The sequence below is a fragment of the Hyla sarda genome, chromosome 2 (genome assembly GCF_029499605.1).
Source record: "Hyla sarda isolate aHylSar1 chromosome 2, aHylSar1.hap1, whole genome shotgun sequence".
NCBI classification, from domain to species: domain Eukaryota; kingdom Metazoa; phylum Chordata; class Amphibia; order Anura; family Hylidae; genus Hyla; species Hyla sarda.
The window spans coordinates 43,718,176-43,743,259 of record NC_079190.1 but is presented as its reverse complement, the minus strand read 5'-3'; the positions used below and the strand labels follow the sequence as shown (position 1 = coordinate 43,743,259).

At 44.2% G+C, this 25,084-nt stretch overlaps 1 protein-coding gene across 1 annotated transcript in view; it reads right to left on the bottom strand.

Annotated features, from left to right (window-relative positions):
• Positions 1-25,084, bottom strand: part of DDX10 (DEAD-box helicase 10) — a 267,940-nt gene that overhangs the window by 232,378 nt on the left and 10,478 nt on the right. The window contains exons 5-9 of the mRNA XM_056561668.1: positions 23,412-23,532; positions 22,098-22,287; positions 12,890-13,016; positions 9,909-10,071; positions 8,053-8,137 (exon numbers count right to left, since the gene is read on the bottom strand). Coding sequence (XP_056417643.1) covers positions 8,053-8,137; positions 9,909-10,071; positions 12,890-13,016; positions 22,098-22,287; positions 23,412-23,532 — 686 coding nt within the window. The remainder of the gene's footprint in view (positions 1-8,052; positions 8,138-9,908; positions 10,072-12,889; positions 13,017-22,097; positions 22,288-23,411; positions 23,533-25,084) is intronic.

Here is a 25,084-nt window from a genome sequence, read left to right as displayed (position 1 = left end):
AGATCTGCTGGGAGCTGTAATCACTGTCTATGTAAAGGACAGGAGCTTCTTCAGGGTCCTGTACAGTACATGCAGTGTCCTAAAAAAAGGAACATGGAGCCGCCATCACCTGGTGTCCAAAGGAGCAGCTAACCATGGCACAGGGAAAGAGTACAGAACATTTACTACCTTCCTGTACTGTAGGGGGCGCTACAAGAGAACCAGTCAGTGCATGCACTTTAGGAATACAGGGGGTTTACCAGTAAATGCCCATTTCAATTGGTCAGATCTTCCAGCCATTTAACGTACACGTTTTGCAGATCTGACCTGTCCGTATCATTGTATGTTGAGTCTGGTCTCAAGTTAAATGGTCCAGAAAGTACCATTGTATGTTGAAATGATTGTATGTTGAGGCCATTGTAAGTTGAGGGATCATTGTACAGCCCGATCTGTGTTCTGGTTGATACATTAGGTATTAGGGAATACATTTTTGCTCTACCATGCGGCTTCACTAGTGTGATTTATAGGTGTACGGCCAAGATTACCTTATCATAACTTCTTTAAAACAGTCTCCAATTTCGAGGTTTGATGCGTTTCTGCGTTAAAATGTCTTCGGCTGGGTTTACATCATGATTTGAGCCTTCAATGTCAGAAACTATTTTGGAAGCTCAAATCATATTTGTGCACGGACAGGTATGGTCCCATTAACTTCTATGGGGCAGCGGACCGGATTGTAGTCATCTAGTGACTAAAAATCCTGGCAGACCACTATTTTCAGTCAGCGTAAAATATCGGACACATTGAAAAAATGGCCCGAACGTAGTCACTAACTGACTACGATCGGGTCCGCTGCCCCATAGAAGTTAGTGGGTCGGTACACAGATACAATTTCGGCCGACTTGAGCTTCCGAAATCATATCTGTGCATCGGAGGCTCGAATCGTGATGTGAACCCAACCTTAGTCATAAACCTGTATTCTAACATTTGCACTACAATTCTATAGCAAAACACACTACACATAGAAAGATTCACCAAGTTAGGCTGCTTTCACACTATAAAATTCATCCGTTTTAAAGGGGTACTCCGGCACTTGGACATCCAAAGGATAGGGGATAAGATGCCTGATCGCGGGGGTCCCACCGCTGGGGACCCCCGTGATCTTGCACGCAGCACCCCATTAAAATCAGTCCCAGGAGTGTGTTCGCTCCGGGTCTGATTACTGTCGATCTCCGCCCCTCAATGCAAACCTATGGGAGGGGGGCGTGACGGAAGATGGTAACTGGAGAAATAGTGCATGCACTATTTCTTCCATTCATTCTCCCGTCACAAACTATCGTCCGTTATTAATAACGGACTATAACGGATTAAAACGGATAAGGTAAAAATCCCATAGACTATAATGGGATTTTATAACGGCCGATTTCCAGGGTTTTCATGACGGAACATCAGACGGATGAATTTTATAGTGTGAAAGCCGCCTTAAGGTCTAAACATGAATGTGCAGCTTTTGCGGTTCTCCCTGGTTCTTGTATGAAACCCTTATTATCTAGGCTCTGTTTCTATTATGCGTAAGAGGAAGGAGACCATCCAGTACGACCCACATAGTCAGTTCTCTAGAGCAGCGGCTGACAACAAAAATGTTACTGATGACTCCAGCACTTTCCAGCCAGAAGAGAACGGTGATGAAATTACAATAACCTTCAGAGGAATATTTACAAGTTTAGCTTTTACTGCCCTCTTGTGACATGACAGACAGCCGAACCGTAAAAACCTAACATGAGGAGAATGGTGACCTATACAGCGTATGTGTGATATATATATATATATATATATATATATATATATATACATACATATACAGAGAGAGAGAGAGAGAGATAGATATAATATGAAGAATCAAGGAGAAGCACCGTGTTCAGGATTTTAGATCCGTCTGGGTGCTCAGCTTCAGGAACAGACCAACTCCCAACGTGATATCAAAGAGAAGGTAGAAGCGGCACTCGAAAATGTAGTAAACAAAATGTGATATTTATTCACACGTCTGTGCAAAGCAACGTTTTGGCTCGACAATAGAGCCTTTCAAGCATTGCTTGAGAAAGGCTCTATTGTCGAGCTGAAATGTCGCTTTGCACAGATGTGTGAATAAATATCAAATTTTTTTAGTTTTTACAAAATTTTGGAGTGCCGCTTCTACCTTATCTCTTTCTCTCTATCTAAGATCTATCATGCTCTCCATATCTATCTATCTATCTCGGCAACAGGAGAATACAGCAGCACACTGCTAGCACAAAGATACAGATAATCTTATCTGTATCTTTGTGCTGGCAGTGTGCTGCTGTATTCTCCTGTTGCTGTATATTTAACCTAGCAGCCTGCACCTGTAAGCCGGGTCCATTTAGTAGTTTGGGATCAGTAGTGCTGGCTAACTTATCCTTGTTTGTATCTATCTATCTCTCCATATCTATCTATCTATCTCTCTCCATATCTAACTAGCTCTCCTTATCTATCTATCTCTCCATCCATCCATCTATCTCTCCATATCTATCTATTTATCTCTCATATCTATCTACCTATCTCTCATATCCATCTCATCTCTCTCTCTATATCTCTATACATAAAAAATTGAGACCAGTGCAGCACTCCATAATGTGAAAAAAGTAGTAAATTTATTCCATTAAAAAAAAAGGATAAACCGCAGCAACGTTTCAATCCTCTTCATGATCCTCTCCTGGAGAGGATGGAAACATTGCTGCTGTTTTTCCCTTTTTTTTTATGGAATAAATCTACTGCTTTTTTCACGTTCTGGAGTGCTGCACTGGTCTCAAATTTTTTTGGATGTGGAAGGACTGATTGACTTGATTTTTTTTCAGTAGCCTGCACCCTTCATTTTGGACACTGTTTCAGTGCTATTGTGTTCGTTCTCTCTCTCTCTCTCTCTCAATTTTTTATTTATATACATTTTTTATTGATCATTTTTATTCTTTATATTGTTTAGTTATTTTTTATTTTATTTTTCATTATTATATTTTTACTATTATTATTATGTTTTTGCACCTCTTCTTCAAGCTCTTTAGCACTGCTACCTAACTATGTACCATCTACCAAAAAAAAAAAAAAAATAATAATAGAAAAACTGGGAAGCAAACTCTTTGATAACTGTGTTTCTGGTAATCAAGTCTTTAGATCAGTGCCCAGTTGCAAAACTACAACTCCCAGCATGCCCAGACAGCCAAAGGTTGTCCGGGCATGCTGGGAGTGGTAGTTTTGCAACAGCTGGAGGCTCCCCGATTGGGAAACACTTTTTAGAGACTACTAGATAACCAAGAGAAGGGTCGAAAAAGATATATTTTTTTTCACTTTTAAGTTCAAAATAATGCACTTTTTTAGGTGGTCACTTTCTAGGATAAACACTTATACTAAAAAAACACATCTGCATTTGCTCTGCAAAAGGTCTTGATGAAACTGACCCTGTACTAACACGCTGTTCTATCCGTCCTCTCACCTATGAAATGTATGTCGCCATAAAGCTGGGATAGGTGGATGAATAAATGACTGCAGATTTGGACAGTACTCGCTGTATTACACAAAGAAATACACAAAATACACATACAGTGACCCCCCGACCTATGATGGCCCAGACATACGATAATTTCAACATACGATGGACTCTCAGAGGCAATCGCATGTTGAAGGCAGCATCAACATACGATGCTTTTATATGTCGGGGCCATCGCATAAATGGATATCCGGCAGCGCAGACTGCTTCAGCTGCCAGCGGATAGCGGTCTAATGTGCCTCGTGTGCTCAGGAGAGTGTCACTCATCTGTCCCCAATGTTCCAGACCGTCCTCTTTAAGCTCCGATGGATGGCCGTCGCTCTCCTTCCTAGTCATCATGTCGCCGCGCACGCTGTCCCGTCATCCAATAGGAGCGGCGTGCACAGCAACATGATGACAGCAATGGAGAGCGACGGGCCAGAGCGGCGGCGACGGGCCAGAGCGGCGGCGACGGGCCAGAGCGGCGGCGACGGGCCAGAGCGGCGGTGACACTCTGGGGACTTTATGACGGCGATGGAGAGCGACGATCCAGGGCAGCGGTGACTGTCCATTTTTAATTCGCCACCCGAATACCTACCTCTTCTCCCTGCAGCTTGTAATGTTGGTGCATTAGGGGATGGAGATTCCTGCTCTGTCGCCATAGCCAGTACAAGACCAAGTACTGCACAATCACATTACACTGGGTCTAGCACTGTCTATGGGTCCTATAGAGATGGAGCAGGAAGCAAGAACTAATGCACAGTTAAAAGCCGCAAGAAGAAAAAAAAAGTTCAAGTATTCCGGCGCATTGGCCCTGGCAATTGTTTCTGAAGCCACCAAAATGTCATCCAAAAATAGGAAAAAGTGAGAATTAAACAAAAATAAGTAGATAACTAATATAGATTAAGCAAATCCTGACATATAAAAGTAAGAAAGAGCTGCTGGGAGCTGTAATCACTGTCTATGTAGAGGACAGGAGCTTCTTCAGGGTTCTGTACAGTACAAACAATGTCCTAAAAAAAGTAACATGGAGCTGCCCCCACCTTGTGTCCAAAGGAGCAGCAAACGGTGGTACAGGTAAGGAGTACAGAACATGTAATACCTCATTGTACTGTAGGGGGCGCTACCAGACAGGAATTCAGAGCATGCACTTCAGTAATACAGGGTTTTACCAGTGAAATGCCCATTCCAATTGGTCAGTTCTTCCAGCCATTGACACATTTCCCAGATCTGGACTGTCTGTAGCATTGTATGTTGAGTCTGGTTTCAAGTTACAATAGTCCAGAAAAGACCATTATATGTTCAAACTATTGTATGTTGAGGCCATTGTAAGATGAGGGTTCACTGTATAGTGCACAGTGCTTTGCTACAGTCATCTTTAATGAACCTGCATAAAACATTGGACATACATTTTAAAATTAAACAGATTTAGAAAAATGGCTATTGTGTATTATCATGCACTATAATAATTTTTTTACAAAACCGATTAAAATTTTGGAGGAAGGCTTTGAAATTAAAGGGATTTTGATATAGACTGACTATCTTAACGATAATACAGAAAGTACAAGCCAAAGGCTATGCGACGGCAAAAGTTTCCGAGCGATCTCCCCTGATGACGTCACCATAACTGGTGATAGAAAAGCGTATGGAGTATGGTTTCTTGTAATACGGGGTTGTTCCTTAGAGCATGTTTAATAAAGAAAATCCCATGCCCAAGGACATCTTATTTTTGCTGTATATGCTTCTACGAACTACATAGGGGTCCAAAACACGATGCTACAACAGTTGGCAGCCCCCCAGGTCCAGGCGACCTCGCAATACTAATCACATACAGTACAGACCCAAAGTTTGGTCACACATGACTATGAAAATTGTAGCTTCACATTGAAGGCATCAAAACTATGAAATAACACAAGTGGAATTATATACATAACAAAAAAAGTGTGAAACAACTGAAAATATATCATATTCTAGGTTCTAGCCACCTTTTGATTTGATTACTGCTTTGCACACTCATTCTCTTGATGAGATTCAAGAGGTAGTCACCTGAAATGGTTTTCACTTCACAGGTGTGCTGGTGTGGAGGAGGAGGTGTGATGGTGTGGGGGGCTTTGCTGGTGACACTGTTGGGGATTTATTCAAAATTGAAGGCATACTGAACCAGCATGGCTACTACAGCATCTTGCAGCGGCATGCTAGTCCATCCGGTTTGCGTTTAGTTGGACCATCATTTATTTTTCAACAGGACAATGACCCCAAACACACCTCCTGGCAGTGTAAGGGCTATTTGACCAAGAAGGAGAGTGATGGGGTGCTGCGCCTGATGACCTGGCCTCCACAGTCACCGGACCTGAACCCAATCGAGATGGTTTGGGGTGAGCTGGACCGCAGAGTGAAGAGAAAAAGGGCCAACAAGTGCTAAGCATCACTGGGAACTCCTTCAAGACTGTTGGAAGACCATTTCAGGTGACTACCTCTTGAAGCTCATCAAGAGAATGAGTGTGCAAAGCAGTAATCAAAGCAAAAGGTGGCTAGAACCTAGAATATGATATATTTTCAGTTGTTTCACACTTTTTTGTTATGTATATAATTCCACATGTGGTAATTCATAGTTTTGATGCCTTCAGTGTGAATCTACAATCTTCATAGTCATGAAAATAAAGAAAACTCTGAATGAGAAGATGTGTCCAAACTTTTGGTCTGTACTGTATGTAATCTTTTTATTCCATACTGTTAATTAATAGCTAACTTTTAATACGATATCAGTATCATAACTGCAACCCCGGCGATCAACCAAGTCGTGGAAATCCGGCAATCTGTCTCCAGGCACAGTTTTGTACATTTTGTATCAGCTTTGCCTGGTACTCTAGCTTGGTCCACTAAGGCACAAAGGCACAGACACTACGGATTGTACAGAGCTGTGGGTAGTAGGGGAAAATGGTGACTTGTGGTGCCCCATAGGGACTTTAATCAGACACTTACTGCAATGTTGCTTAACATACCAGAAACCTTACAAACCCCATTAAAGTCAATGGGCTCCATCGGGACTCGGCGGTGTGAGTTGTGCTCTGACCAAACAGACACTGAACAGGTCGGAGCATAACGGCCGTATGAACTTAGCCCAGTGAGTCTAAGCCAAGCGGCGGATGTAATGCTCAACATACTGAAGACCAAACAGACCAAATTCAAGTCAACGGGATCCAGCGGGACTCGGCAGTGTGAGTTTAGGGTACACCTGGCGCAAAAAAAAAAGAGCCAGACACTGAACCGATTGGCGCACAACCACAAGCCTTAGATATGTTAAGGGTGGTACATGTACCATACTCACCAGCCTTGTTCTCCATCCTGAGATGTAGATGGCGATAGGGTGAGCGGGAGTTTCTTACGCGTCAGGACAGAGAACAGGAAGCTCTAAGCAGCAGCCTGGAGATCACACCTCTCTGTATTCCACCACAGCGCTGTGAGTCGAGGCCGAGTGGCGGACATAATGACAGCCGATAATGCAGGATCTAATTACCGCCGATCATTAATTACATTTTATGGGGGACAATTACATTCTCTTGTGGCCCATGAAACTTTCATTGAAGTCTCGGCAAGCTCCATTAGCCACAGCCATTATAATGTAATCCAGCTCACGTACGACACGCTTCAATGGGGATATGGCTGGAGCGTCTGAGGAGGGAAGATGAGCGCTAATCAGGATGGGGTTCCCCTCAATTACCTCATGATCGCTCACAGTATGGAGGCACCGGTCCATATGCAATGGCTCGGTAACAATGCTGCAGTGTTTATCATCTGTCACACAATGAGGATTTACAATCACCATTCTAATTCCTTCCAACACTGTCTCTCAACCAGGGTGCCTCCAGCTGCTGCAAAACTACAACTCCCAGCATGCCTGGACAGCCTTCGGCTGTCCGGGCATGCTGGGAGTTGTAGTTCTGCAAACAGCTAAAGGCACCTTGGGTGGGAGACACTGCCTTATGAGGATTCACCACTCCTCCTCAATACAGGTTTTGATAAACCTCCCCCTATACTTCCTAAAACAAACCAAGCACTGATATTGAGGCGGCACAAATGGTTGGAAGTTTTCGGCAATGAAGCCTTCAGATTTTAAAACACAGCTCAAGATTATGAAACAAGAGAATTTTTGGACAATAAATCAAGTTTTTTGTGTTATTTTTATTTTTTTATATGCACTGCCACTGCCAGTTACAGCGACATGTCAAAAGTTTTGATTTGGTCGGGGTCTCAGTGCTGGGACCACAACCAATCAGGAGCACAAGGCAGGGCAAGTGTGCACCATTGTTGTTTATTCCCTGTAGCGATCTTTGTCTCGTTGCTCCACAGACATCTAATAGAGCAGCAAGATAATGATTTCTACAAGCCTGAGAGTGAAAAGCAATGACAAAGCGATTCCCCCCGACTTGTATTCCTGATCAGTGGAGAACCGAGACCTCAACCGATCAAAACTCTTCCCATGTCTCCGTGACATATCAAAGTGACAGGGACACTTTAAATAAAAGGAAAACACATACCTGGCTGTTCTCCCAACTCTGTGTATGTAGGTGTTGGCATCCTCAGGGCAGTCCAGCTGCAGCACCCAGTTCACTGCTGGGAAATCTAATAATTATATATAAAAATAAAATAAAAAACACAGATTCATGAGGTCTCTCCATAAAACAACGATACAGTGCAATAGTGCAAAGGCAGCAACTCTGTGGGCTAATAGCTACTAACATCAAGGTGGAGCACAATATCCAGCACTATATTCATGATAACATGGTCATAATCTATATAAATGACGTGTCTGTACTAGGGGGAGGACAACCACCAGTCAGGAGAATGTAGGTTTTATGTCCTTCCCCTAGAGATCGTAGAAGCAGCACATGCACTTTTGACCACCGTTTCATTCATATTCTATAGAACTTGAAGGGGTTATCCAGCCAAAGACAACTTATTCCCTATCCAAAGGATAGGGGATAAGATGTCTGATCGCAGGGGTCCTGCCGCTGGGACCTCCTGCGATCTCTGTGCAACACCTGCATTCTATGCATGGCTGCGTTTCCATTCTCGGAAAGCTCTTTCTTTCCGGGACTGGGGGGGGGGGGGGGGGTGACGTAATGCCACGCCCCCTTGTGACTTCACACCACGCCCCCTGCCTTAGAAATGAATGGAGGGGGCATGGTGTGATACAAAGAGCTTTCCAAGACTGGAGACGCAGCCCTGATAGAATGCAGGTGCTGCTCTTTGGCTAGATAACTTCGTTCAGCGCTCATCAATGTTCAGAAGTCCTATAGAGAATAAGTGACATTTGACCTCTGCTTTCCTTATCGGTGGTCACAATGGTCAGAACCCCCAATAATCAGGTAGGGATCCCAAACCTTGAGGATATGAGCTGCTGTAATGTGTGGATGAACCCAGCAGAAAGTGGCAAAATCCCCTGCAGAGCCACCAAAGGTGACATGAAGTATTGCAGAACCCATATAAATCAATGAACTGTTCATGTAATGAATGGACAGAGATATGTTCTTTGTAGACGCTCCCATCTCTGTCTAATAAGATTACAGTTCTGAACAGGAGGGACCCAGAAAATACAATATTTAAAGAGTACCTATCATGATCTAAACTCTCCCTAATCCCATCCCTGACTAACTGACACTATCCCTGTGTTTCTTTTCATTCAAAAACCCCTCTTTCTACCCGATTAATTTTCTTCTTGGCTGCTCATTCAGCTGTCCTAGTGTGAGGGAGGAAGGGGGCGTGGCCCAGCATAGAGTCTATGAACACAGCAGCTGGCAGCTCTGAATCTTCTCCTCTCTGTTTACAACTGCATGTGCGGAGAGAAGAAAGATCGGAGCTCAGATAGTAAAATGAATGAGGGCATGCAGTAAGGCAGAGTCAGGAGTATGTCCTGCTGTGCTATGAGCACACTGATGGCTCCTGCCTGTCTGATTGACAGGCAGGGAGCAGGGCTGAGCTTGTCTGTGTCCCGGCTGCAGTCAGATTTAGGACTCCAGCATGAGTCTGAAATCTATAAAAAGGGCTTGCGACCAGGATTGATAGGGAGACCCCTAGTGGTCATTTTTTTCAAATTGGAAAATTTAACAGAAAGAAGCCTATTTTTTAACAACATGCAATTGGATAGTTATTCTGCATACATTAATCTATAATATATCAAAGTTTTTTTTTATGAAAGGTACCCTTTAAAGACAGGCTTTCTAAACCAGAAAAGTCAACTCCACCCCTATGTCTAAAATGTTTTACAGAATGGCCGCCTCCAAACTTAAGGTGCCCATCAAGACATACCTGGTTGTAGTTTACTTTATATTATGTGCACATTTTTTATTGTATCTTCTATTCTTGTTTCCACAGGTGCAGTGACAACACTTACCTAACCCTCGAGCTGCGATGTCAGTGGCAAAAAGCACCGCCGCCTTTTTTCTCACAAAGTCATTATAAACTTCCATTCTCTTCATCTGCTGCTGTTTGCCATAGAGGGCCAATACGGGGATACCAGGCCGCAACCTGCAGAACACTCTGAACAGGTACTGCACCTGAGGGAGAAAAGAAACGACCATAGAGCCTCATTCAGACTGCTGTAATGTAGCCAAACTTTTATTATGACTACAAATCCCAGCCCGACCAAAGGTATAATGAAGAGACCTGAGACGTAGGCCTCCTTCACATACTTTTTTGCATAGTATTTGTATGGCTTGAAAGAAAAGCAACCAAAGCCTGCAACTATTTTATTTGTGTTTCATAATGCAGTTTTGGTACTTTACTACCAAAACTCTTTGTTACAGTAAATATATTTTTTTGGCTGCATTTTTAGTTGTTTTACTCTTTACAATAGGGCTGGGCGGTATACCGGTTCATAACGAATACCGAATTTTTTGAGCTGCACGATATGAATTTTCCCCTATACCGCAATACCGGTTGGGCCCCTCCCCCTCGGGAATGTATTATCAGCCCAGCGCTGCGCTGTCCTCACATCGGGGAACTAACCCTATGTTACCCGCCAGAACTGTTCTGCCCCCCCAATTAATGATCAGCCCAGTGGGGTACTACTCACAGATGTCAAGCACTGCCCTCCTCCTCTTTGTTGGGGGCCGCCGGGCGCTGGAACTCACTGTACGCCAGTGGTCTCCAACCTGCAGACCTCCAGCTGTTGCAAAACTACAACTCCCAGCATGCCCGGACAGCCAACGGCTGTCCGGGCATGCTGGGAGTTGAAGTTTTGCAACAGCTGGAGGTCCGCAGGTTTGAGACCACTGCTGTACGCTGTATCCCTATGCCCAGGCTGCAAAAGATACAGAAAATAAACTTAATTCACCCACCACGGCCGCACGCTGGGGATGGGGGAGGACAGCCGTCAGCCTATCACCGGCCGGAGCGATGCCCCGCCCCGGCCAGTGATAGGCTGAGCCCACTGTCATGTAAGAAGCCGGCAGAACAGCGCTGGCGGGTCACATGATTTGGGGGGGGGGGGGGGGGGTGAAAATACCGTTATATGCCGTGGAACCGCTGTAAGTTTAAAAAATACTGATGATACACATATTTGGTCATACCGCCCAGCCCTACTTTACAAGGCATGACATTCTTTGATCATTTGAATCAAGGAATCCTCATAACTTATGTGAAATATAAAAACAAAACATAAAAGCACATATACGCAGATTTTTGAGGAAAATTCTATAGCTAGAGCCACTCGCACATAAGTAATAGCCGGCCGAAGTATGCAGCAGCGCTCTTCACTTCTCAGCAGTCAATCAAATCCGACTTTTTCACTGCATTAGTCAATGGCAGCGTTTTCCAACCAGGATGCCTCCAGCTGTTGCAAAACTACAACTCCCCGCATGCCCGGAGTTAGTGCTGGGCGGTATACCGGTATGAACCGGATACCGTTTTTTTTCCTCCCACGGCATGGATTTTTGCCCATACCGCTATACCGGTCAGGCCCCTCCCCCACCCTCCGATTCAATAAAAAAAATTAAACCCCGTAATGGGGGTGGTCCGGGCCATCCATCCTTCCTGTAATGTTCGGCGGGATTCCAGGTGGAGGGTGAACCGGTCCAGGCTGTCCTTCTCCGGGGGTGTTCTTCTCCACTCCGGGCAGGCTCCAGGCCTAATACACTGCATAGACGCCCCTACGCCGTGACGTCAGGTGTGTCGCTGCGCACGGACGTCACTGCGCAGCGGCGTCTTTGAAGCGTTACTAGGCCGGAGCCTGCCCGGAGTGGAGAAGAGGACCCCCGGAGAAGAAGGACAGCCCGGACCGGTTCACCCTCCACCCGGAATGCCGCCGGACACTACAGGAAGGATGGATGGCCCGGACCACCCTCCCCGGACGGTTCCTGCAGCAACTGGGAAGGTGAGTCAGGGTTCTGGGATGGACAGGGGTCTGTATAATATACTATACCTACAGTAGGCCCTTGAAGTATCCAGGCAAGATACAGCTCACTCCTGCTGTGCGCACACCTGTGTCTCGGACCCGCCGGCACCGCCCCGGCTTCCACAATAGATCCAACACAAACGAATGTCCAGCACTAGGTATGCGAATAAAATCTTTTCATTTATTGAAGTTGCACAGGACAAACAGGTACAAGTAGTCTTTCTGACGCGTTTCGCGCTTAGATGCGCTTAGTCATAGAAGACTTCACACTAAAGACACATTAAAATAGTATTTGTGAACAATCACGTGACTGATAGAAATCTGATTTCTATCAGTCACGTGATTGTTCACAAATACTATTTTAATGTGTCTTTAGTGTGAAGTCTTTATTCTATGACTAAGCGCATCTAAGCGCGAAACGCGTCAGAAAGACTACTTGTACCTGTTTGTCCTGTGCAACTTCAATAAATGAAAAGATTTTATTCGCATACCTAGTGCTGGACATTCGTTTGTGTTACAGTAGGCCCTTCAGCTGTTGCAAAACTACAACTCCCAGCATGCTCGGACAGCCAACGGCTGTCCGGGCATGCTGGGAGTAGTAGTTTTGCACCAGCTGGAGGCACCCCTAGTTGGGAAACACTGACCTATACTATACACTACTATATAGTCCAACATGCTGGGAGTTGTAGTTTTGCAACAGCTGGAGGCTGTAGGGTTGTTTGTTACATCTATTTAAAAGGGTACTCCACTGCCCCAGTGTTCAAATCATTTAGTTCCAAAAGCCCATTTGGTTCCGCTACGCCACCTCAATGCAAGTCTCAATGTAAAAAAAAAAAAAAATACCGTGAAATACCGTGATACTCATTTTAGGTCATATCGCCCAGCACTACCCAGAGTATCAAATACAATTTAGAACAAGGCCCGGTAACCCCTTGGAAGATCAGTCTCTAATACCCCAGCTCACCCCCTATGCCCCTCACCTCTTTACAGCTGGAGAAGAAGATGATGCTCTTCTTCTTCAGATGGTTCCTCACGAAGGAGAACAGTAGATTTATCTTGTTGGGGAGCTCACAGACTACGTAGTTCTGCTCCAATGTTGCAGGGGTGCTGGAAAAGAAGTAGTAGGTTAAGAAGATATTAAATAGATTGAGAATCCCAAAGTGAACAAAGGTTATAAAGGTTATGCCCTCCCCTGAACAAACCCCTATACAGTGATCCCTCAACATACAATAGTTTCAACATACAATGATCTTTTCTGGACAATCGTAACTTGAAACCAGACTCAACATACAATACTACAGACAGCATACACCGAAAAAAATGTAGAGCCTACATTTAGATGAATGAATAAAAATACAATTTTATTAAGCATATATTAAACTAACAACAAGCTTTTACAGACAGGATCCCCCAATAATAATACAGATGGAGTGTGCGGTTCAGTACTATTGTAATCTCAAGCACTTTATATGAGTGATATTATTGCTCAGAAAACAGATGTCCTATGCAATTTAAGCTAAATAATGCAGTAGGTGCTATGTGAGTATGACTGAAATGTCAGGACTCACGCCCAGTAAGTATCAATCTATTATGGCGCCCCGCTACAGTACTGCATAGAAAGAAAGTGCACATAAATATAAAGTGCCTACGTTTCCTCACCGATATTACGGGAACCGCTTCACTCTAGAGATGAGCGAACTTACCGTAAATTCGATTAGTCACAAACTTCTCGGCTCGGCAGTTGATGACTTATCCTACGTAAATTAGTTCAGCCTTCAGGTGCTCCGGTGGGCTGGAAAAGGTGGACACATTCCTAGGAAAGAGTCTCCTAGGACTGTATCCACCTTTTCCAGCCCACCGGAGCACCTGAAAGCTGAACTAATTTATGCAGGATAAGTCATCAACTGCCGAGCCGAGAAGTTCGTGACGAATCGAATTTACTGTAAGTTCGCTCATCTCTACTTCACTCCACTACCCTGATCCTCCTGATCTGTGAAATGTGTCAATGGCTGGGAGAACCGACCAATCAGAATGGGCATTTCACTGGTAAAATCCCTGTATTACTGAAGTGCATGCACTGACTGGTGTCTGGTAGAGCCCCCTATAGTACAGGGAGGTATTATATGTTTTGTACTACTCTTTACCTACACCAGGGTTAGTAAGGGCAGCACCATGTTACTTTTTTAGGACACTGTGTACTGTAAAGGACCCTGAAGAAGCTCCTGTCCTCTACATATACAGTGATTACAGCTCCCAGCAGATCTTTCTTACTTTTATATGTAAGGATTTGTTTTATCTAGATTAGTTATCTACTTATTTTTCTTTAATCCTCACTTTTTCCTTTTTTTGGATGACATTTTGGTGACTTCAGAACCAATTACCAGGTTTCCATAGAGTTATGGCCTGACATTTATCATTGTCTTTAGACTGTTTTTTGTGTCTAGAAAAGGCGCAAGCAGGGTTTAATTGCGCCTTTTGGTTTACACATTTCTGCTTATTTTGAGTTGCAATCCACTGATTTTGGCAATACACATGATATGGACGGGTTTTAGGAACTGTGCCTTTTTGTGAAAAGGCTCAAAAAAGGCGAAAGGCCACTGAAAAGTCTCTAAAACTACACCAGCCCAATACTTAGCTTATTGGTGTATGTGAAGAGAGAAACTTCAGAAAATGTGACCTGCACAAAATGTATGAAATGTTCTGTGACCATATAATTAATTTGTTGTTCCTACACATTACCAGCACACAAAAAAAATGCTTCACTTACACCTACAATTATAAATGCTGTCCAGTGACTCAACATACAATGGTCGTCCTGGAAATGATTAATATTGCAGCTTGAGGGACCACTGTAGTTTATATATCATTTTATATGAATGGGGCTGTTTGTGTTTTCTTTTACAAATACATGTGAAGTCTTACACCCCGGATTACACTCCAGAGCTGCACTCTCAGATATACAAGTGCCTACTGGAAACCATCATGTCCACAAAGCCACCACTAACAAGTTATTCTGAAGACAACAGAGCAAGAACTGTGTTCAACTGTGACTAAGCAACAAGCTTTCAGCTCTGAAGTCTAGGGATTGTGAACGCAGCTCTGCACTATAAAAAGGCCCAGGCACACGGGTTATTGTCTGCAGCAGATACACATGGATCTCAATGGGATTCTGCTGCGTAGGGCCAACCACGGAAGTTCCGACACCGATGGGGATTCCGCCAAAAGTATGAATATGTTCAAAGGAACTTTGTCAATGGGACTTTGAATTGCAGGGGTTAATTCCAATGAAAATTCCACACAAAATTACCCAAATTCCAGGGGGCGCAGATCCACTCATAGAATTCAGTGAAGGAATTTCTTGCTGAATCTTGGTAGTGTGCATGGGCACTAATAAGGGTTGCAATTTAGGGGAAGAGAAATATTGCAATGTAGCTGAAAGTTACTCTAGTGCAGGGTTTCCCAACCAGGGTGCCTCCAGCTGCTGCAAAACTGCATGCCCGGACAGCCGGAGTTTGCCTTGTGCAGCAAGCTGGTAACTGAAGCGCATAACCAACTGGCTTGTCATAGAGATTGTGATGATCTAAACACTTGGGCCCCAAAAAACTAAACTTTTTGACAGAAAAATGTCAAAAGTTTATTTTTTTTTTTTTTTTATGACAGGGGTATTCTTATCCTAAAAATGTACATGCGCCCCTCCGTAGACCCCCTCCCATTCTTCACACCTCTCAGGCATTCATGGCCTATGGGCACTGCTAGAGTTAAAAACTTAAAAACTGTTTATATATTGCACATCCAGGCAAAACATTAACCTTTTAAAAATACTTCCTAAAAATATGTCCTTTTACAGAAATCAAGGCTTATTTATAAAAAAAAATAAAAAGACCACTAGGGGTCCCCATATCATCCAGAACATAATCTTGTCCGGCTGCAGCATCATCTTTGTCCCAGCTGAAGCACAGGCTGAAAAAAAGTCCAGTAAGGACTAGTACTCCTCTGTGCTCACTCCTATCAGACTGCAGCATGTAAACAGAGTGGAGGGGGTTACAGAGCAGCCTGCAGTGATTGGATGATTAGAACCAGCACAGCAGACTCAGGGAGGAAGTGAATGCATGGTGAGTACTTGCCTCAGACACACCCCTTCCTGAGCAGTGGATGTCAGAATGATGGAGTATAAAAAAAAAAAGGAGGGATTTGTGAGCCAAATACAGATAAAAAAAGACATGTAAAGCATCTACATAACCTAGTGAGTAATATATAGAAGCATTATTATTTTTTCTGATATGATAGGTATGCTTTAAACATGAAAAATACAAAATACCCTTTGAAGGTATGTTTAAACAGGGCAGATACAGAGTGACTTTTTCCCTGTAAATTTGCATGCATAAAATCTGTAACGTTAAACAATAGCAGCAATGCCCGCACACTGTGTAAAAAATCTACGTAAAAGAAAAAAAAGGCAATAAATTGACTTGCGGTGTGGATTTTTAATCTGCATCTTGTTCATATCAGAAATACAGTTCATAAGAAAGAAGGATCGGGGCACTCACCACTGAGGCAGAAGTGTACTTTATTCACGATCCAGGTGACACAAAAACAGGAGCGGGACAGACAAACAAACACGCAGGGGTGCTTAGCACCCCTGCGTGTTTGTTTGTCTGTCCCGCTCCTGTTTTTGTGTCACCTGGATCGTGAATAAAGTACACTTCTGCAGCAGTGGTGAGTGCCCCGATCCTTCTTTCTTATGAACTGTATTTATGGACATCTCTAGTCGGCTTGATCAGCAGAGCACCCTAGGCTGTTTTATCCAGGATTGGGAGTCTACATGTGGAGCATCCGTTTCTCAATAATCATACTATACCGGTGCCGAGTAGATTCGGTTGTGGACGCTGTTCATATCACAGTTGGATATGGTGCGGATTTATTGCTTATCTTCCCATAGTCAAAATCCACCATAAACCCACTGTTGCTAATTTGCTGTAAATGCACAGTTACATCTGAACCTAATTTCAAATGTGTTGGGTTTGGTTACCCTACAACATTAAAAGGGGAATCAACTGGCTCCAGAAAGTTAAACAGATTTGTAAATTACTTCTATAAAAAAAAATCTTAATCCTTTCAATAATTATCAGCTGCTGAAGTTGAGTTGTTGTTTTCTGTCTGGCAACAGTGCTCTCTGCTGACATCTCTGCTGGTCTCGGGAACTGCACAGAGTAGAAGAGGTTTGCTATGGGGATTTGCTTCTAAACTGGGCGGTTCCTGAGACACGTGTCATCAAAGAGACAGAAAAGAACAACTCAACTTTATCAGCTCATAAGTATTGAAAGGATCAAGATTTTTTTTAAGAGAAGTAATTTACAAATCTAACTTTCTGGAGCCAGTTGATATATAAAAAAAAAAGTTTTTTCCTGGATATCCCCTTTAATATAATTTGCAGCAGCAAAACTGTAACAAACCTGCATCTCCAAGATGGCAGGGTATTGCAAAACATTAAAGAAATACTAGCCAGGGACTAACAGGGGCTGCTGAGACTTTTAGTTCTACAAGGGCTAGAATAAAAACTTTAGCCTAAAGGCTGCACACCGAATATTCCCCTTTTTTCAGGCAGGGCTCCATGATGCACACGCCGATGGATTGGGCTGGCTGCCTGGTGATTAGTTGGAGGACATAATTGCCGGGGTTAATTATTCAGCGCAGCATTAATGTATTGGAGCCGCACACTCCAGATTAGGCTGTCACTTAAGAGCCAGTGCCGAGAGCTTCATCTGGAGCTGTGTACGACAAGATAACAGCGGCGAAGGAGAGCGGCTGACAGCTGCGCCCATTCCCTAAAAAGTTAAAATATGGCCTCATTAATGAAAGAGCTGCATAATGCCAACCCCATAAATCATGCCAGGCGCTTAAAGTTAACTCAATGAAGAAGATCTTAAAGGGGTACTCCACCCCTAGACATCCTATCCCCTATTCAAAGGATAGGGGATAAGATGTCAGATCGCTGCGGTCCCGCTGCTGGGGACCCCCGGAATCGCTGCTGCGGCACCTCACTATCATTACTGCACAGAGAGAGTTCGCTCTGTGCATAATGACGGGCGATACAGGGGACGGAGCAGTGTGACGTCATGTCTCCGCCCCCTCGTGACATCACGGCCCACCACCTTAATGCAAGTCTATGGGAGGGGGCGTGATGACTGCCAAGCCCCCTCCCATAGACTTGTATTGAAGAGGTGGGCAGAGACGTCATGAGGGGCGGAGCCGTGACTTAACGATGCTCCGTCCCCTGAATTGCCCGTCATTACGTGCAGAACGAACTTGCTCTGTGCAGTAATGATAGAGCGGTGCTGCAGCGGCGATCCCAGGGGTCCCCAGCAGCGGGACCGTGGCGATCTGCAATCTTATCCCCTATCCTTTGGATAGGGGATAAGATGTCTAGGGGCGGGGTACCCCTTTAACTACTCCAGACCCTGCACTGAATCCAAGATACGACAGAGTCAGAAACTATGGATGGACAGTTAGCTTCTATTTACTATCATGTACTCTTTACCTGTTCAGGGTATCTCACTGTCTAATGTTTTAGTTTTTCACACCCTTGGGCCAGTATTAAATACTTATTTATAGGGGATATCCAGCTTCCCTGCCGATCAACTGTTTGGAAGGGCCATAGTGCTCACACAGGTGCCGCAGCCTCTTTTACACTTGTACCTACACCTCTGAACTTTTAGTAGCAACCATGGAATTTCAGCCTTACCCTTGACACTTGGGACAAAGCTTTGGTACCATGCACTGCAGGTAAGAATTATACGGCGATGCATCACTTACAGCCCTTGGAAAGTACTGCAATAGTACTACGCAAAATCTCTACCACAAGCTGGGAGTCCTTCAGACCTTGGTGATCATGGTATCTCCCCCTTTATCACTACAGCACTCATACAGGACTTATATGGACATGGCAGACCCATCAAACAGCAGGTTTTGGGAGTCAGCGGGGGTGCCAATCTCATACTGTTGGCCTATCTAGAGGCTAGGTTATTAGTTTTATAAGGCCAGTTTTTTAAGGGCCTATTACGGTCACAAGCCCAGCCTGACCACAGGTGTAATGACCGGTGGAAGTTCAGGTCAACAGACCCATAGTCAGACCGACACTGGCGTCCATAATACACTTGTGTTAAAGCAGCCTAACACTGGATAACCCTCTTAATAGGGGAACTCTGCCCCTACACACCTTATTCCCTATCCACATCACGTCCCCTCCATTCATGTCAATGTCCATTAATGTCCATCTCCTTTCGAAGACATGAATGGAGGGGGCGTGACGGCTGTGGTCGCCCGTCATCCGGCACGGACCGAATAACTGGGGTGACGTGGGGTGTTCCAGCGCCTGGTCCCCCCAATCAGACGTCTTAACCCATATCCTTTTAATAGGGGATAAGATGTTTAGGGGCGGGGTACCACATTAAAAATAAAAGTGGCCTCTTCTGACTGGTGGGGTCTCAGAGTCTGGACCACTATTCACACACTGCAGTTGAAACACAGAAGTTCACAGGTTTTCAGCTCTACAGTATTTGCGAAGTTTTTCAGGAAACAAAATTACAAACTTTAACAGAAAAAAAGTTGTGGGTAAATTCAAAATTTCAACAACTAAATATACTTTTTTTTTTTTTTTTTATACACATTTACACAGTATTGGTTTCTTCTTGTAACCTAACTAAAATCCAACCTGCCAAAAGGTTAACCGAAAATCCGATGTTGTTACCGTAGTACCCAGTATTTATTCCCCATTTCTGATAAATGAGGCCACTGGCAAATCTGATGCTGTGAGTTGGCAAAAATGTGCCTGAAACACATTTGTGGAATTGATCAAACTCCGCACTGGCAATGTGACCAGTATACGGAAACTCACATTGACTAAGCAGTTTAAACCAGTTTTTATTGTATATTATAGAAACAAAAAATTGCGACTTCTCATCCCTTGGCAAATTTGAAAAGTGGATATGGAGGGAGATTTATAAAAACCTGAGCAGAGGAAGAATGGTGCAATTGCTCATAGCAACCAATCAGATCACTTATTTTATTTTAGAAAAGGCCTCTGAAAGATTTGAGAACGTAACTTTGAGCAAATGGTCATCTTTTCCTTTCCATAGGTTTTGATAAATCTTCCCCATCATCTCAGACATGTTTCAGACAAATGTATTAAGGAAAATGTATTAGGGTGAAAGATGGTGGCAAAAAGTTTGTCAAAGAAAGAACAGATTTGATTTCATTTAACACAGTTATTGCAAATCACTTGATCTACCTCCCCGTCTTAAACTGGTGCAATGGCCTTAAGATACAAAGCGTGCAGCTGAAAAATCACAGCAATTTGTGATAAAACCCCATAAGGTTTGCTACATGGTTCTCAAATGTGCACCACACTCCTGTTATATGTTTGGGAATACACACACATACTGTGTATAATATATATATATATATCAACAAAAGAAGACGGTCGGGCACGTTAGGTAGAGGATAAAATAAGCTTTCCTTTATTCCCAAATCTTGACACGATTCACATACAGAAAAAGGTCTGACGCGTTTCACCTAAGTTGAGGCTTAATCGTGCGTCTACAATTAAGCCTCAACGTAGTTGAAACGCGTCAGACCTTTTTCTGTATGTGAATCGTGTCAAGATTTGTGAATAAAGGAAAGCTTATTTTATCCTCTACCTAACGTGCCCGACCTTCTTTTGTTGATTGGACTTTTGGCCGAGGGCGGTCCCGGCGTGTGTGTGTGTGTATGTATGTATGTATGTATGTATGTATGTATGTATGTATATATATATATATATATATATATATATATATACATATACATACATACATACACACACACACACACAAACACATACGTTAATATATATTTACAGACCACCACAATGAGAATAAGCCATGAATATCTGATCAGTAGGTGTTTGACAACTGCTTCCCTCAATACACACAGAACAGAGACGGAAGCAAACAGCTCTGTACATGCTATAGTGGCCATGCATGGTTTCTGCAACACAGCTCCCATTGAAGAGAATGGGGGTTGAGCTGCAGTAACAACACAACCACTACAAATTGGATGGCGCTGTAGGTGTGTGGCTCCATTTTCTGAAAATGAGGGCGTAGTGGTTCCTGCAAACAGCTGATTGGCTGGGGTTCTAGGTGTTGGACCCCCACAGATCAGATATGGACTGCCTAACCTGGGGATAGACCATTATAAAAAAAAAAGTTCCGGAAACCAGATAACACAATACACGAGACATCCATTCAGTCATCCCTTGATAAAGTTTGTGGTAACGAAACATACATCAGGGCTGACAGCAGGGTCTCATATGATGGGTAAGCTATGCATTCTGCTACAGATCACCCTTTATGTATAGTGGGGATAGTGTAATGGATCATGTGGTAGTGTCAGAAAGCTGTGTTTGCATCCGACATCTTGGGTCTTCCAGCAGGACAATGACCCCAAACATAGGTGTCCTGCACGATATAAATTTTTCCCAATACCGGTTTGGCCCCCTCCCAGTGTTGGGCTGATAATTTTTTTTAGGGGGAATACCGTTATATACCGCCATAAGTTACAAAAATGCCATGATACACATATTTGCTCATACTGTCCAGCCCTACCCAAACATATGTCAAAAAGCCCCCAGAAATGGATGACAACAAAGCACTGGAGAGTTCTGAAGTGGCAGCAATGAGTCCAGATGTAAATCCCATTGAACACCTGTGGAGAGATCTTAAAATTGCTGTTGGGAAAAGGCGCCTTCCAATAAGAGAGACCTGGAGCAGTTTGCAAAGGAAGAGTGGTCCAACATTCCGGCTGAGAGGTGTAAGAAGCTTATTGATGGTTATAGGAAGTGACTGATTTCAGTTATTTTTTCCAAAGGGTGTGCAACCAAATATTAAGTTAAGGGTGCCAATAATTTTGTCCAGGCCATTTTTGGAGTTTGGTGACATTATGTCTATTTGCTTTTTTTCCCTCCCTTTTTTGGTTTAGTTCCAATACACACAAACATAAACATGTGTATAGCAAAACAAGTGTTACTGCAATCCTTTCCTGTGAGAAATACTTCATTTTCTTGAAAAATATCAGGGGCGCCAACATTTACGGCCGTGACTGTATAAAAGTTCATTGCGAGTTTACAGTAACATAAAACTCAGTAAAACTTACCTAAACTTTGCGTTTTCGTGCACCCACACGTACTCTGGGTCTTTCAGGCTCAGGCGGGCCAGATCTTTCACTGACTTTGTCTGGGTTGCAGAAAAGAGCAGAGTTTGTCGCTTTGCCGGCAGATTCTCTATAATGGCGTTCATCGTATCTGAAAATCCCATATCAAGGATCCGGTCGGCTTCATCCAGAACTGAAACAAGACCAATGGAGAAAGTCGCATTTATGCCGAAATACCTCCAGCTATTTTATCTTAAATTTCTATTTCCAGCATGTCCCTGCACACCCTAAAGCAATGTTTCCCAACCAGTGTGCCTCCAGCTGTTACAAAACTACAACACCCAGCATGCCCGGACAGCCAAAGGCTGTCCGGGCATGCTGGGAGTTGTCGTTTTGCAACAGCTGGCGGCAGGCTGGTTGGAAAACACTGGACTATAATAGAGGACTGCCATTTCACTACAGCTCTTAAAGGGGTAGTCCAGCATACACTATACAGTGATTTAGGGGGGAGATTTACCAAAACCTGTGCAGCATCCAGATGCCCAGCAATACAAACTGCAAACATTTCACTATAACATGGCAAAAGTTTGTTCAAATGATGGGTACACTTTAAAACAGAGAAGATGTATTCAAAAGGTACCTCTCCTCGTGCTCCAGCCGCCGAAAATGTCCAAAAATTTGTGATGTACAGTTGAGTAAAGAGATTGTTGCCAGCGAGCCTCCAGTTGTTGCAAAACTACAACTCCCAGGCATGCTGGTAGTTGTAGTTTTGCAAGAGATGGAGGCTCGCTGGTGGGGAAACACTGCCATAAGAAATAAGGCTATGTGAAAAACACCCGCTGCTCTCTTCTACACTAGTTTATCAAATTTGTTTAATTAAATAATTCTATGGCGCTTTTAAAAAAAAAAAAAAATTTTATTAACCCTCCGGTCCCTTTCTTCTTCCGCTTCCTGTGGGTCGGTGAGTCGTGCTGCTCTCAGCGTATCACCAGCCGCAGCGGGACATTGCTGCACGAGCAGCACGACACGCCGACCCACAGGAGGTGAAAGAAGAAAGGGACCGGAGAACGGGACACAGACATCGGAGCAACCTGGGGAACATAGGCAGGCGAGTTAAAGTTTTGTTTCATTTTGCAGACCACTCACATATGGTTAATAAAAAAAATAAAAAAGGGCCATAGTACTCCTTTAAACTAATTAATTAATTAATTAATTAAAAATAAAAAAGCAGCAGGTTGCTCTGATCTTCTCGTTGTTAAACACTTCTCATACAGTGTAACCTATCTTGTATAAAATACTAATCATCCCATTACTCACTCAACATCTGGAGATCACAAGCGTGAAAAGAGGACGTCTCGTCCATATGCTGCAACAGACGCCCAGGGGTGCAGACCAGGATGTTGGTGCGATGGATGCGCTCACTTTCTAGCTTCAAGTCCTTGAAGATAAAAGAAAAAAAGAAAAGACACTTGTGAAAACAGAAAGTTCAATTAAAAAAAGTTCCAAAAAATTATAATTCACCAAGAGATAAGCAAATACTTTTATTTCTATAGTTATTTCATAGTTTAACCCTTCACTGATATACCAAATAGTCTTCCAAAAAATCTGCTTGTTGCCCACTGTCATATGACCAGTCTCCCTGTCCCCACAACATGATGCTGCCCCCACCATGATCACTGTAGGGATGGTATTGGGCAGGTGATGGGCAGTGCCTGGTTTCCTCCAGACATGATGCTGCCCCCACCATGATCACTGTAGGGATGGTATTGGGCAGGTGATGGGCAGTGCTCGGTTTCCTCCAGACATGATGCTGCCCCCACCATGATCACTGTAGGGATGGTATTGGGAAGGTGATGGGCAGTGCCTGGTTTCCTCCAGACATGATGCTGCCCCCACCATGATCACTGTAGGGATGGTATTGGGCAGGTGATGGGCAGTGCTCGGTTTCCTCCAGACATGATGCTGCCCCCACCATGATCACTGTAGGGATGGTATTGGGCAGGTGATGGGCAGTGCCTGGTTTCCTCCAGACATGATGCTGCCCCCACCATGATCACTGTAGGGATGGTATTGGGCAGGTGATGGGCAGTGCCCGGTTTCCTCCAGACATGATGCTGCCCCCACCATGATCACTGTAGGGATGGTATTGGGCAGGTGATGGGCAGTGCTCGGTTTCCTCCAGACATGATGCTGCCCCCACCATGATCACTGTAGGGATGGTATTGGGCAGGTGATGAGCAGTGCCCGGTTTCCTCCAGACATTATGCTGCCCCCACCATGATCACTGTAGGGATGGTATTGGGCAGGTGATGGGCAGTGCCTGGTTTCCTCCAGACATGATGCTGCCCCCACCATGATCACTGTAGGGATGGTATTGGGCAGGTGATGGGCAGTGCCCAGTTTCCTCCAGACATGATGCTGCCTCCATCATACTTCACTGTAGGGATGATATTGGGCAGGTGATGGGCAGTGCCTGGTTTCCTCCAGACATGATGCTGCCCCCACCATGATCACTGTAGGGATGGTATTGGGCAGGTGATGGGCAGTGCATGGTTTCCTCCAGACATGATGCTGCCCCCACCATGATCACTGTAGGGATGGTATTGGGCAGGTGATGGGCAGTGCCTGGTTTCCTCCAGACATGATGCTGCCCCCACCATGAATACTGTAGGGATGGTATTGGGCAGGTGATGGGCAGTGCCTGGTTTCCTCCAGACATGATGCTGCCTCCATCATACTTCACTGTAGGGATGATATTGGGCAGGTGATGGGCAGTGCCTGGTTTCCTCCAGACATGATGCTGCCCCCACCATGAATACTGTAGGGATGGTATTGGGCAGGTGATGGGCAGTGCCTGGTTTCCTCCAGACATGATGCTGCCCCCACCATGATCACTGTAGGGATGGTATTGGGCAGGTGATGGGCAGTGCACGGTTTCCTCCAGACATGATGCTGCCCCCACCATGCTTCACTGTAAGGATGGTATTGGG